This window comes from Chrysochloris asiatica, unplaced genomic scaffold, assembly GCF_000296735.1.
Source record: "Chrysochloris asiatica unplaced genomic scaffold, ChrAsi1.0 scaffold00053, whole genome shotgun sequence".
NCBI lineage: Eukaryota > Metazoa > Chordata > Mammalia > Afrosoricida > Chrysochloridae > Chrysochloris > Chrysochloris asiatica.
The window spans coordinates 13,352,158-13,366,651 of record NW_006408571.1 but is presented as its reverse complement, the minus strand read 5'-3'; the positions used below and the strand labels follow the sequence as shown (position 1 = coordinate 13,366,651).

General features: G+C 38.0%; 1 protein-coding gene across 1 annotated transcript in view; it reads right to left on the bottom strand.

The window, feature by feature from the left end:
• RECK (reversion-inducing-cysteine-rich protein with kazal motifs) overlaps nucleotides 1–14,494 on the bottom strand; it is a 92,829-nt gene that overhangs the window by 16,908 nt on the left and 61,427 nt on the right. The window contains exons 10-15 of the mRNA XM_006863093.1: nucleotides 13,157–13,336; nucleotides 12,041–12,253; nucleotides 9,999–10,135; nucleotides 4,434–4,574; nucleotides 2,847–3,032; nucleotides 619–741 (exon numbers count right to left, since the gene is read on the bottom strand). Of these exons, the coding sequence (XP_006863155.1) occupies nucleotides 619–741; nucleotides 2,847–3,032; nucleotides 4,434–4,574; nucleotides 9,999–10,135; nucleotides 12,041–12,253; nucleotides 13,157–13,336 (980 nt within the window). The remainder of the gene's footprint in view (nucleotides 1–618; nucleotides 742–2,846; nucleotides 3,033–4,433; nucleotides 4,575–9,998; nucleotides 10,136–12,040; nucleotides 12,254–13,156; nucleotides 13,337–14,494) is intronic.

Below are 14,494 nucleotides of genomic sequence, written 5' to 3'. Positions count from 1 at the left end.
CCAGTATGCTAGCTAAACAGTAGTTTAGTTAATTGATCCCAGGACACTAGGGGACACACCCTATAGATAAAAAAGAGTGCTGCTAGTTACAAAGTTTACCTTCTAAAATATTTAGATATAAATAAATTAAAAAGTAAATGTCGTCTCTGTAATCTTCAGCTCATTCTTCACCTTACATCCTTCTCTGGCTTCTCTAAGGAGGAAAGCATTAGAACAGACTTGACCTAGAAAATACATGGACATTCTGAACCAAGTAAGTAGTAGGAATAAACAAGGTAGTTTACTTGGTAAAAAATGTTTCATTTAACTAAAACCATTCTAATCACTCTCCCTGTTCTTTCGGATTCATGGAATTCTAGAATAGTACTGCTGGCAGTCCCTAAAAAACAATTTAGCTCAATGTCTTCAATTCATAGATTAGGAAACAGATTCAGAGAGAAAAACTATCTTACTCTTAAGAGTCTATATTTTATTGTGTATATTTGTAGTTAGACCCATGTTTGAGGACTAGAGCCAGTCTCATTGGTTAGGCACACCCAGAGAAACTGCCTACAAGGAGAAAATGGGTCCAATGGGATGAAGGCCCACTGCGGACAGACTCTGGGCAACCAGGGTTACCTGTGAAGCTGCGATGCTCATCTTCTGAACCATGCTCACTGAGGCAGAGGCGGGTAGAACACACCAAATGTCCAGCAAAACAAGAACAGACATTGCAGTCAATATAAAAGGATGTTCCATGATCTAAGAGAAAGAGAAAGAAGATGGTGATCTCTATTTAGAAAGGACCTCTGGTAGTGTAGTGGTTACGAACTGGGCTGCAAACCTCAAGGTCAGCAGTTTGAATCTACCAGTCATTTCATAGGGAAAAGATGAGGCTTTCTGCTCCCGTACAGATTTACAGCCTCACAAACCCTATATAGGGTTGCTGTGAGTTGGGACCAACTCCATGGCACACACCACCTGCCATTGTTTAGAAATGAGCATAAATGAAAAAAATTAAGTTTGAAAACTTTAAAGTGGAAAACTTTGAAAGATTATTTTTGAATATACAATTTAGGGAGTTAAATCTGTAATCTTTATAGTTTCATGCTTACCTCCCATCATATCCCTCCAAATCTTTAATGTGCTTCTATCACTAGACTGCTCCCTATCCTCTAAGAATGTTTTGGCCTGCCCCTTTGCCTGGAATCTCATTCACCTCTCCAGTCCTAATGCCATGTTTGAGGCTCTCAAAGACTCTCCTGATGCCCTAGCAGCAACAGCATTAGCCTGCTGATTTTTGTGGCTCACATTCTTTCCCAGCATGTGAAGCCTGACCCCAATCTGTTTCAGCTCCACAAGGTACTAGACTAGCATGTCATTCTGTACAGACTCGACCTTCAGTCAGTGCAAGTTTATAGAAGGGCTGGACTTGCTTATCCTCAGATAGTTTCTGATACCGAGTACTTTACCTCCAAAAGTAGAAAGTATACTAAGAAACAAATACTTGACTTATTTTATGGCAAAAAAGTTTGCACTCTTTTTAGCCCTAAATCCTCTTCTTTCTAGTGAGACCACACACAGAGGGTAAACACATATAAAAGCTAAACTACTCTAGTGAGGTTGGGGTGCTGTATGAGTATAGTTGGTAAAGCTATAAATAAAAGATGGTTAAAGAATCAAGTGGGAATCAAGACCCCAACAGTTTTAGAGAAGATCAAAGGGTGACATGTTTTAATGGGCTCACTTTCAACTCCTAACCAACAGTCTGGTTCCCATCCTCTGGGTCACTCACCATAATATCATTCTGAGCCTGTGTGTGTGTGGTAGTGATGGGGCATGGATAGGGGAAGGGTGGAGAGATGAATACTTGTAGTTTTGCCTGTAAAGAGCATGGGCACTGGAGTTAAATAGGCCGGGACTGGACCCCATTTTGGTTAATTACTGACTGGTTGATCTCTTGAAGTATCAGCTTCCTTGTCTGTGAAGTAGGGATGATCATTACCTATATCAAAAGGTAACTGGAGGAATAAATGAGATAATCTAGGCAAGGACTCAGTTAAGTGCTTGCCATATGGTTAGAGTTCCATAAGTATTAATTAACTATCATTAGCTATTAGTCTCTTCTTGAGGAGACATTTAAGAAGGTTCCTTGGAAGTCCTAGAGCACTGTATAGTTTGAAAATTAATGCCCTGAAATAACTGATTTGTAGAGCTTACACTCTGAGAAGAATTTATTCAATATTCTCCCTACAAAGCTAAGATAACATCTCATATTAAAACAAAACAAAAATAAATAAGGACTATAGGAGCTCTGGTAGCGTAATGGTTACGAATTGGGCTGCGAACCGCAAGGTCAGCAGTTCGAAACTACCAGCTGTTCCGTGGGAGAAAGATGAGGCGTTCTGCTCCCGTAAAGATTTACAGCCTCGGAAACCCTGTACAGGGTCGCTATGGGTCAGAATTGACTCGACGGCACTTAACAACAACAACAATGGTTCAATAAGGAGCTCTGGTAGCGCAGTGGTTACAAATCGGGCTGCGAACCGCAAAGTCAGCAGTTTGAAACTACCAGCTGTTCCCCGGGAGAAAGATAAAGTTTTCTGCTCCCGTAAAAATTTACAGCCTCGGAAACCCTGTACCGTGTTGCTATGAGTCGGAATCGACTCCACAGCACGTAACAATAACAACAACATGGTTCAATAGCAAACTCCTGATGAGGTGCTGTAGGATCCGCACTGGACTGCAAACTACAAGATCGGTGGTTCAAACCCACCAGCTGCTCCTCGGAAACCCTGTAAAGGTCACGATGAGTTGGAATAGACTTGCTTGTACTAACAACAACAACGACATGGTTCAGTACTCACTTTTTCTTTTTCCTCCAACAATACAAGACTTCTGGAGATCTACACAGTGCATCTCCATGCAGTTCTCTAAGAGCCCACTTGGCCCACATGAACAAATTTTATAACAACCAACTTCTGCAGATGATGGCACCTGGATAAGTGCTCCTTGACGGACGATGAAATCAGAAGCTTCTCCCAATTTACAACCTGTACAAACAAAAATTAGCTGAGACAGATGATCTTGCTTGTGACATGGTTTTGTGATATTAAATATAGTTCTTTTAGATACTGTGTGGCGATTAAAGACTATTTTAAAGTTTGTAACTAAATTAAGGATTTTACATTTCCCCAAAACAAATCCTCTCAAATAAAAATTCTATGTTCTGTGGACTGGTAATGATTAAGGACTTATACCACAAAAATTAGCTATTAAGCACTAAAATGCTATCGGATATGTAACTGTTTATTTCTTTGGGCGACTCAAAGGCTTTTAAATGGAAGACAGACAGTATTTTTAGAATAATCTTTGTCAGGAAATTTTTACTGATAGAATATAAGCATACCTTAAATTAAAAGAAAAATGATACTTGGGTGGGGTTAAGAAAAAAACCATTTTATATTTTAAACATTTCTATCTAGTTACAAGATGGGGTTTCTTAGTTTAACAAAACAAGAAAATTCTGAATTGAATTCCACATTTAAAGAGTATGAAATACAGACATCACTACTTAAGTAAATACATCTTGCTTTCTTTGCCAAGGAAAATATTAACAAAATTATAATGCAAACATAATGGACAGAAAATACTATCTTGGAATTTAAAAGACTCAAACATTTTTAGTTTTAATATGATTTATTATGATTCCATAGCTGATACATTTAGGTATTACACAAATACTAGAGATGATCCTTTGAGACATCACGTCTTATTTAACCTTTTGTCCCTTTTTACTTCACAGATATTTGATGATGTTGATTTTAACATGACAAAGAAACATTTTCAACTGTGAAATTGATAAAAGAAAGCCAAAGATTACCACAACTATATTCTAAAGGGGTCTACAGAGATATAAAGACTATCAAAAGCCTATAGGATAAAGATTTTCCGTTTTAAAATCATATACATTTAAATACAATAGTAATCTTCAAGGAGATATTTATATATCCTGTTGAGTATATCATTTTCTATATACTATAGAAAAGAAAAAAAAGAGCAAAAAACCCAACTTCCCCCTTCATGCCCCCCTAAAAACATAAACAATGTGCGGTGCATTTTCTTGGAACATTACAGCACGGAAGAGAAAGTGAAAACACTGGCCCAATGATCTCTTTTATTTTAGAGTCAAGAATCCTAAAACTCATGATGAGAGTCAAGCTTTGGATCGATATTTTTAGTTTACAATCTAAATGGTAATTGAAGATTACAGTTCTCTTTTTTTTCCCCTTTCTATTTATATAAATACATGCTTACTGACAAAGCCTCAAATGTTACAGAAAAACACAAGGTATAAAGTCCCTTGTAACTTCACTCCAAAGAGAATCCCTATAAATAAACACTAGTAACACCTATCCATACTTATCCCAAACTCACACCCACCTACCTCTTACCTTGAACACAAGAGTAGGGAAGGCAGGGATCTCCAAATGGACATTCTTTCCGGTTTACTTCACAGAGTTCATTTGCAGGGCAAGGGTTTGGGTTACAGGGATGAGTTACCTCTTCTACAATGTTACCTAAAGTACTTGGTCCTGAAAAGCCAAGGAAAAATCAATTTAGCCAATCTGAAAGAATAATGTTGTTGTTGTTACCGTGGAGTCGGTTCTGACTCATAGTGATCCTACACAGGGTTTTCGAGGCTGTAAATCTTTATGGGAGCAGAACGCCTCATCTTTCTCCCACGGAACCGCTGGTAGTTTCAAACTGCCGACCTTGAATTGGCAACCTGACTCATAACCACTAGGCTACCAGAGCTCCTTTGAAAGAATAACAGAGGTCTGTAAATTCTTTGAATGAATCATGGTTGGAATAAATGGAGAGCTCATGAACATAAGAGTGAGGACTGATTCGAGTAAGCTATTGAAACAGTAAGATTATAAACTTAGCATAAACAAACATCACTCATCTGTTTATTTACTCAGTACCTACCATATACCAGGCAAGGATGTACACACTAGTGATACAATGGTGAACAAAATAAGCCCCTAACCTGGAGTTTATATTCTAGTAGAGAAATAAATTAAACACAGACACGCCAATTTACAAAGTTAGATAATGATAAACATAAGAAGAAAAAAGTTGGACTTCCAGTAAGATGGTGGACTAGGCAGACACACTACACGGACCCATTACAACAAAGATATGAGAGACCAAATAAAACAGACACAGATACAAATTCTGGCATCCTGAACATCATCAGAAAGTGGATGGAGTGCTTGCTGGGTGGAGACGCCTCTAGTAGGGATGATGAGAGAGGGAGACTAACTGGTGAATGGCTGGCCAGATGTGGGTCCACCATCTTGTGAGCAGTTTTGGTGGCAGAGGGAAGCCTGGCAGAACAGATTAGCGCAGGTGGTGACCAGAGGTGTAGCCAGCTTTGACCCTCGTCCACCCCCAGTGCAGACCTTGCTCTCCAGGAGTTCAGAGCCACGTGGTTGGGAGTCATGCTAGTATTAGGTATGGGCCAAATGCACAATTTTGGTGTGCTGCTTTGGTGTCTGGATTCAGGTGGGCTCTATTTCAGACCTACAAAACCTGCAGTTACCAAACCAGCATTTAACCAGTCACCCTGCCCTCAGATTCCCGGCGGTCCTGACGGGCACTAAAACCAGCTCCATCAAGGGATCCCACCAAGTACTTCTATATTAAGTGCCATGAACATAGGTAACACTGAGGACAATAGGAACTCCATTTAGGGACAGGAACTCTGCTGTCATATCCCTTCCACAACCACCTAATGTGCTCCTTGAATTGCAGGAGTCCACCAGAGATTTCTCCCCTCAGGGTCCAACAAATGCATGGTTTATTTTTACAAATATGACAAGTCCACAATGCCCTGGGGACAACACAACAAGAGAGAATGGCTCAGACAAATGACCAAGACATAGAACCAGAAAAAATTTCTGAAGAAGAGAAGGTAATGGAACTAACTGAAAAAGAATGCTAATTAGGTACCTTCAAAGAACTGATAGAAAGATTGAGGAAAGTAAGGAGAACACAATGAAAACTTTAGAAGAATTTAGGAAAACACTACAAAAGCAAACATAAATGCAAAGTTTGAAACAACATAAAACCTGCAATTAGAAACACAGATGATTAATACTAAGATTTCATAAATGAACAATACATCGAAAGGGCCAAGGTATAGATACAAAGCAATAGAAACCCAAATTAGTGAGCTTGAAGATAAATCTCTCAATACTAGTACACTAGAAGAACAATCAGATAATATAATTTAAAAATCTGAAGAAAACCTAAGAATTATGTGGAACACCATGAAGAGGAGAAGCTTATGGATGATCAGAATTCCAGAACAGGAAGAGACAATTAAAAAGCACAGAAAAAACTGTCAAAGAATTGTTGGAAGAAAACTTCCTTAGAGAAGATAAGCATATAAGAAGCTGAACAAACCTCAAACTGGATAAATCCCAAAAGAAAATCACCAAGACATATCATAATCAAACTTTCCAAAATCAAAGACAAGGAAAGAATCCTGAGAGCAGTTCAGGAAAAATAAAAAGTTACCTACAAAGGAGAGCCAATAAGACTCATCTCGTTGTTTTTTTTTTTTTTTTTTCCAGCAGAAACCAGCAGGCAAGAAAGAAGGCAATGGCATGACATATACAAAACTCTGAAAGAAAAAATCGCCAACCAAGAATCATATACCCAGCAAAGCTGTCTTTCAAATATGATGGCAAAATTATCCATTTCTTGATAAACAGAAATTAAAGGAATTTGTACTGACCAGCTTTACAAAAATTGATAAAGGGTATTCTTTGGATTGAGAACCAACAACATGCAGACAACAACCTGAGATTATCATATAAAATAATACCACCTAGAATGTAATCCAGATATGTTGTTATTGTTGTTACATGTCCTTGAGTTGGTTCCAATTCATAGCAACCCTGTATAGGGTTTCCAAGAGCACCAATGAGTTTGAACCACTGATCTTGCAGTTCAAACTGACCTGTGGTTGAATGCTTAGCCTACAGAGCCACAAGTAAAACAAACCTACAAGACTGAAAATAGGGAATCAGAGATATCAATGTATAATTAAGTCAACTACAAATCAAAAAGAAGGAATAGTGTAGATACAGAACTTACAAATGGCAAGGAAGTCAGGTGGACTTCAAGATAAAATAGACTGTTTTATCTTGGGAAAAAATTAATAAATTACAGGGTAAAATCAAAATTTAAAAAGAGGAAAATCAGAAAGATTTAGTAAACATTAACATAACAGAAATAAGAATAACAAGAAAATTCACAAATTAACTCAGCACAGAAAATTATATGGAACAAAGAATCCAGCAGCACCACACAAAAAACACAGAAAAATGACAACAATCAATTTGTAACTACTGCTAATGAACACTGCATTTAATGGAGTAACTGTACCAGTCAAGAGACAAAGAAAGCAGAATGGATACGAAAACAAGATCCTTCAGTATGCTGTCTACAAGAGACATATCCAAAAGATGGAAACCGCCTAAATGCCCATCAACAAAAGAATGGTTAAACAAATTTTGATAAATACACACATGGAATATTACAAAACATTGAAGAATAATGACGAATATGTGAAACACCTCATAACATGGTTGAGCCTGGAGGACATTATGCTGAGGAAAAGTAGTCAATCACAAAAGGACAAACACTATATATGATATCAATGTTGTGAAAAGTTTAAAAAAGTTTTCTTGATATAAGAAACAATCTATGATGGCGGTGGGTGGGGAGAGAGAAAAGTATTCATGGGCTAGATGGTAGACACATGTTAACACAGGTGACAGGGCAGGCAATATACAAGAGGGGGGTTAGCAGAGGAAAGATGAAGGTAGTGGGAGACACAGGGAAGAATTCAATAAAGTCAAGTTGTTAATTGTTGGTAAATGGAGGGGACTGCAACCATGAAATGAAGCAAAGTATATGATCTGTTGAATGTAAAACTAATGATCTTGTTTGTAAACCTTCACTTAATCCATAATAAAAAGTTTAAAAACAAAATAAAGCAAACAAGAACTATTAACCCATGCCAAAAAAAAAAAAAAGTTAGTTGTCTAACACGGATAAGTTAGCACATTTCACTAGAAATGAAAATAGTTTATCATGGTAAGATGAACTCTCTGATTATATTAGCTTGTAAAATAATAATGACCAAAGAAAAGTCTCAACTTATATAAACTGCTTTATGTTCATATGGATAACAGCTGTGTTATAAGTTTTCTGTAAGCCTCTCACATATCAGTCTCCTGTGTGGACTACATGTATTTTGTGTGTGCGTGTGCACTATTTACATGGGCACATAATGTGGAAAAATACAGTATATGTGATATTTAAACAGAGCACTGAAATTCAAACAAAGCATTCCATCAGTTTTCTTCCCATTAAGCTGGTTTCACTCTACACATATACTTGGCCGTTCTACTAGAGACTATGATTGTGACTGCAATAAATTTGCTTTCTTGATTTTAGGTGAGACTCAGAATCTCAGGCTAACTACAAATAAGGAAACTGTGGCTCAAAGAGGTGAAGTGGATTGGCTTAAAGTCACAAAGGTTCTCTGTTTTGCTACTCTGACTATAAAGGGTAGGGACATTGTGTATTGATCTTGAGAAAATGTGGCAGATATTACTAGTTGCAAATTCAACATTTATTCTTCTCTTCCTGCTTACCAATTGTTGTTGCTGTTAAGTGCTGACAAGTCGATTCTGATTCAGTGACCTTTTACAAGGTTTCCATAGAGTGGCTGGTGGATTTGAACAATGACCTTGAGGTTAAGTAGTCCAGTGCTTATCCTATAGTACCATACCAGGTCCCCTCCTTACTAACGTTGTTGTTGTAAAGTGCCATCAAGTTGGTTCTGACCCATAGCGACCCTGAACAGGGTTTCCGAGGCTGTAAATCTTTACAGGAGCAGAAAGCCTCATCTTTCTCCCGCGGAGCAGCTGGTAGTTTAGAACTGCTGACCTTGTGGTTCGCAGCCCGATTCGTAACCACTACGCTACCAGAGGTCCTTTCCTTACTAATAGAGCCCCAATTTTACTCAGAGTGGCAATGGACCTAACTTTCCCTAGTATTCCTTGCAAAGGAGATTAAGAAGTTGTTTGTTCTCCCTATTCCTTTTACTGTCTGGAACCAAAGTACATGAAGTAACCTTGAGTAACCACTGGAATCCTGAAAGCTCATCAGAGGCCATCTAAGGTGCAACTACTGGTCTCTCCATGTGTGGAAGAGAAAAGAGTGAAGAGAACTGAAGAGGCTTGGAATCAACTAGTTCAGTGGACTAACGGAACATGTGAACATCAATCTCCAACCACTCTAAGATCAAAAGAACTAGATGATGCCTGGTACCACTACCAACTGCTCTGAAAGGAATCACATTAGAAGGGCCCAGATACAGGGAATAAAATATGGAACAAAACTCAAAATCGTAAAAGGGACAGGATTTACTGGTCAAAAAGACGCTGGAGAAACCTGTGATTATGGCCCTTTGCCACTCTTCAGGTCTGGAATGGAACACACCCTCATGGCCCAATTGTCAGCCAAGCAGTAGATAGGTATATAGGGAGGACAACACTAGTAAGGTATGCTCAGCATGAAATGGTCAACCATTCAGTATCAAAAGGGTAACAGTTACCTAAGGGCAGAGTTCAGAAGGGTTGGGAAGGAGGGTGAAATGGAAATAAAAACCACAGGGAGGAGGTAGGATAACTGTGGTTACTTGGAGGGGACTGTAATCATTGAGATGAAACAAAGTGTATGATGTGTTGAATATAAAACTGTAAACTACTCTGTAAACTTTCACTCAATTCCAGCAAATAAGAGTTTGAGAGTGAGATAGTATCATTCAACCACATGTTTTCAACAGATAGTTGCTCATCCTAACAAACTTCAAGGGCAGAGATAGAAGGAAGAAGTGTTCGAAATCTTAAAAAAACAACAAAAATATTTACTCAGATATGTATCCAAAGGTATACAATTTTCCAGGTCATCTGTTGGTGATAAAAGCTCACAAATACTTTCAGCTGTGTGGTCTTCAGGGAATTCATTTTGGTCTCCACATTTCTTGAGAATTTCTATACAATCTGATCTTGAAAAGGAAAATACAGAGAAATTCAGGGTTTAAGGAATTTGCTCATGTTGCTTATAAAGCTTTCTAGAAATTAAGTTTTCATAACATTACAATGTTTCAAAATGGTTAGGTATAAGTAGGGCAAAAGAGGAGTCATAATGACCTCAAGGTTATGTAATAATATGTTACATTATCAAAGCCCCTCCTCCCTAATCTCTTATCTGAGGTCAAAGGCCTTGCTATTTGTTATACTGTTAATGCCATCAATGTGGGTGGCTTTTACATCTCCTTTGAAAGGAAATCTTTACAACATCACACATCTGACTTTCAGGACTCTGCTTGTTTTCTCTCTTTTAAAAATAACTTTTAGTTATCAACATTCAGGTGTCTGACTGACACCTTATTAACAAGTGGATTGTCTACTACTTAAAACTGTTCCATCTTCAGGAGAGAGCTAAAACCTAGCATGTTTCCTGCGCTAATGGAGTCTGCACGTTTCTCCTTGCTTGTCACGTAACAGCTAGCCTTCAGAATCTCCCCTACCCAGCTCATCCCCAAGTCATGTCAGAGAAGAGATCTGGTCTCTGTTTAAGGTGGAAACAGTCACCCAGCAGCATTGGGCCACACAACAACAATTTAGAGGCTGGATATTAACTTCGTTTTGGAAAAGTTTTCTGGAAAAAAAAAAAGATTCTTCAAGAGAGGCTGACAAATTACTATGCAGTTAATGGCTGTGGTTTCATCCACCACAGCAGCTCCCATCTTTACTTTCTACATCTTCTAAGAACAATACTCATGAAGTGTTCACTAGGAATAGGTCTGTCCTAATAAACTATATTCACTATTCCATTCACCTAACATTTGTGGAATACCTATGGTGTGTCAGGGATATGTTAATTCCTTAGGAGAAGGAAAAGAAGGATACAGCAAAAAAGCCACAAAAACAAGGGAGTGATTAATTCTCCAGGATAGGAGCGGAGGCCTCTGGGACCATCAACGAAGAGCCGAGACTGGGACCCTACCCAGAGAAACAGAGATGCCTGAGATAGAGACAGAGATGATGACGTGGAATGATGAAGCGACTGGGGACTTTGGACCCAGAGAGGGAAAGGGACTGTGGGCCAAAAACTGGGGGGAGGAGGGGGAAGTGTAGGGGGCAGGTTTCTGGGATACACCCTTTGGGTGGTTGATGATGCATGGAGGGGACTGGAACCATGGCAGTGAGATGTTATACGATGGAATGAATGCAAAGCTAAAGTTCTCCCATGTAAACTATCATATAATTCACAATAAAACATTAAAAAAAAAAAAGCCACAAAAACAAGCTCTTCAAAGGTAGCAAAATCCAACAGTTCAGAATATAAGACAAGTACACAAATTAAACAATAAAAATAATATGAGCAGTGCATCTAAGCTTCTCAAGAAATATATATATATATTTTTAATTGAAGGTTAACATTTTATTTTGAGGAACAACATTCACATTGCACATTTTCAAATAGAGTGATATGAGAAGCAAATATGTTGTCCCCTCCCCCATCCTAGAAATAAGTAAAATTTCTTTTTCAATCACAACACGTTTAGTACCAGCATCTGAAATGAACAAATAAGGAAAAAGAGCAATAAATATTTCCTGAACTAAGTTCTATAGGTACATAGAGAGTTCTGTAGGAAGGTGAGTTTCTATCAGCTGGAGAAATCTTCAAAGATCCCACAGGAGTCAATGGTATTTGGGAGGGGCCAATATGGAAAGGCAGGACAAGGGTCAGTAGAAACGGGAGGAAGGACATTTCAAGGGAAAGGAGAAAACGCAGAAAAACATTTGGCATGTGGAGATGGGAAAAGAAAGTGGGCAAAGATGGGGTGTGAGTAGGTTATGGAGGGTCTGAACCCAAACTGAGAATCATTATGAAAAAAACTTACTTGCAAATAATACTTCCCCGGGATTTACTATGACAAGGTTTAATCTGCAGTGAACAAGCTATTGCTTTCCACATTTCTGGCTGGCACTTTTTAATGTCAAGAACAGGAATGTTTATAAATGGCATCTTTATGCTTCCTTTCTCCCACAGCTTCATGTCATTCATGGCTCCTTGATCTGACTGAGCATTGCAACTTCTGAAAAGTTCTGTTGGCCTAAAAAGAAAAAAAGGCCAGAAGGAATCAAGAAACAATTATTTTTTACAGAGAAGGAATGGGTAAAATCCTGATAAATGAATATTTCTGGAGAATGAGATTTTCTTAGAGAAGAAAGCACATCAAAGGCTATCAGCTTTGAGCTAGATGAAGATTCTGTATAAATACCAGCATAAAGAACTTGACAGCATGTTTTCTTTTTAACAAGAGTTCTGTGAGGCAGTTTAAAACTTCAAAATGCTCTAATTAGGTCTATCATCTCCAGGCTTTTCCATTTCTTTCATTTCTCAAAGTAAATATTAAGGGTCCACATTTTAAAAATTGAGGTCTGATTTACAAAAATAAATTGTACAAATTTTGTGGCTGCAGTCTGATAAATGTGACCTATCCTGGTGTGGCGCTATGGGAGAAAACATTGGTCTGCAAGGTCGGTTTGATCCACAGAGTTAGTGGTCTGGTCTGGAGGTCCTTCAAAGTAAACTGAACGAAGGAGGACATTTGGATGATTAAATAATTCACAATGACTTATTCTGCAATGATTTCTAGCCACTGGTGGTGCAGGAGAAGTTGGAACTATAGGATAAGCACAGGACTGCTAACAGCAAGGTCAGCAGCTCTAACCCACCAGCTACTCCTGGGAAACCCAATGAGTCAGAACTGACTCGACAGTACTTAACAACGAGAAGCTCAAGGTATCTCTAGATTACAAAGAACTTTGTGGCAGTGCTTTCTCTCCCACCAGGGCTGATTTACCAATGGATTATAGAATTTAAATATGAAATCATAAAGAAATACTGCTTCTTTATAATTCATTAGGAAAAAAATCTGAGCACACTGGCATTTTCACTTATTTTAAAATAATGACAAAATACTTCCATTCCAGATGTAATAATTTGCTCCTACCTGTTATTAAAATTAGTACAGTACGTAAGGTTTCTACAACCCAACTGGCAAGGTTCCCGAACATCTGCTAAACAGGTTAGCATGGATGCTTCCACTGGATTATATTCACAAAAGCGATCAAACTCTTGCCAACTTTGTGTATTGCCCCAGCTCATGCTATACAGTTTAGTGCACAATTCCCTGAAACAAAAGCACAATTGAAGAAACGTATAGATGAGTCAAATGAATATTTAATATGCATAAAACTCTATACTCTATGAACTATACTTTGGGGACAAGGAAGCTGAAATCAGGTACCTTGATCTGGAAATCAGTCCTTTCTCTAGTCCTTAACTTTCTGTTTGGTCGTGGAGAGATTACTTATCATCTCAGAGTTTTCTGTATGTAAAACTGGAATTAAATGACTGCCTCAATCACCTTATAAGGTTTAATGAGAATCAAACAAGATGGATGTGGAAATACTCAACAAATCATAAAATCCTACATAAAGGTAAGGAGAAAGAAAAGTTTTTCTTACTGAAGCTGTCTCTTCCGGGACCACATAACCATCCCCATTTCCATTTTTGAAACATTTTTTTATTATGAATTAAGTGAAGGTTTATAGAGCAGAGCATCAGTCTTAGATTCAACCAATTATATACTTTGCTGCATTCCATGACTGAAATCCCCTCCATGTACCACCAGTTAGCAGCATTTACTTCTATTCACTTTAGCAATGAATTCCTCCCTTTGTCTCTCTCTTCGTCGTCTTTCCTCTGCTAACCTCCCTCTTAAATACAGCCTGTCATGTCATCCATGTTAACATGTGTCTACCCTCTAGCCTGTGAATTTTCCCTCCCCTTTGCACTCTTAACCATTAAAGATTGTTTCTTTTATCAAGAAAACCTTTTCTGAATTTTTTACAACTGTGGTCTTATACAATATTTATCCTTTTGTGATTGACTAATTTCGCTCAACATATGTCCTCCAGTTTCATCCATATTGTATGGTATTACACGGATTCATCGTTATTCTTCAACGTTGGTTAGTATTCCATAGTGTGTATGTTCCAAAGTTTAACTATTCTTCTGTTGATGGGCATTTAGGCTGTCTTCAAGTTTTTGATGTGTCTCTTGTATACACCATACTGAAAGATCCTGTTTTATTATTCATTCTGTCTCTTGACTGGTACATTTAATCCATTTACATTTAGTGTAATTATCAATAGGTATAAATTGACTGAAATAATTTTTTTTTAATGTTTTGTTGTGAATTATATGATAGTTTACATGGGAGAACTTTTAGTTTTGCATTCATTCCATCTTATATCATCTCACTGCCATGGTTCCAATCCCCTCC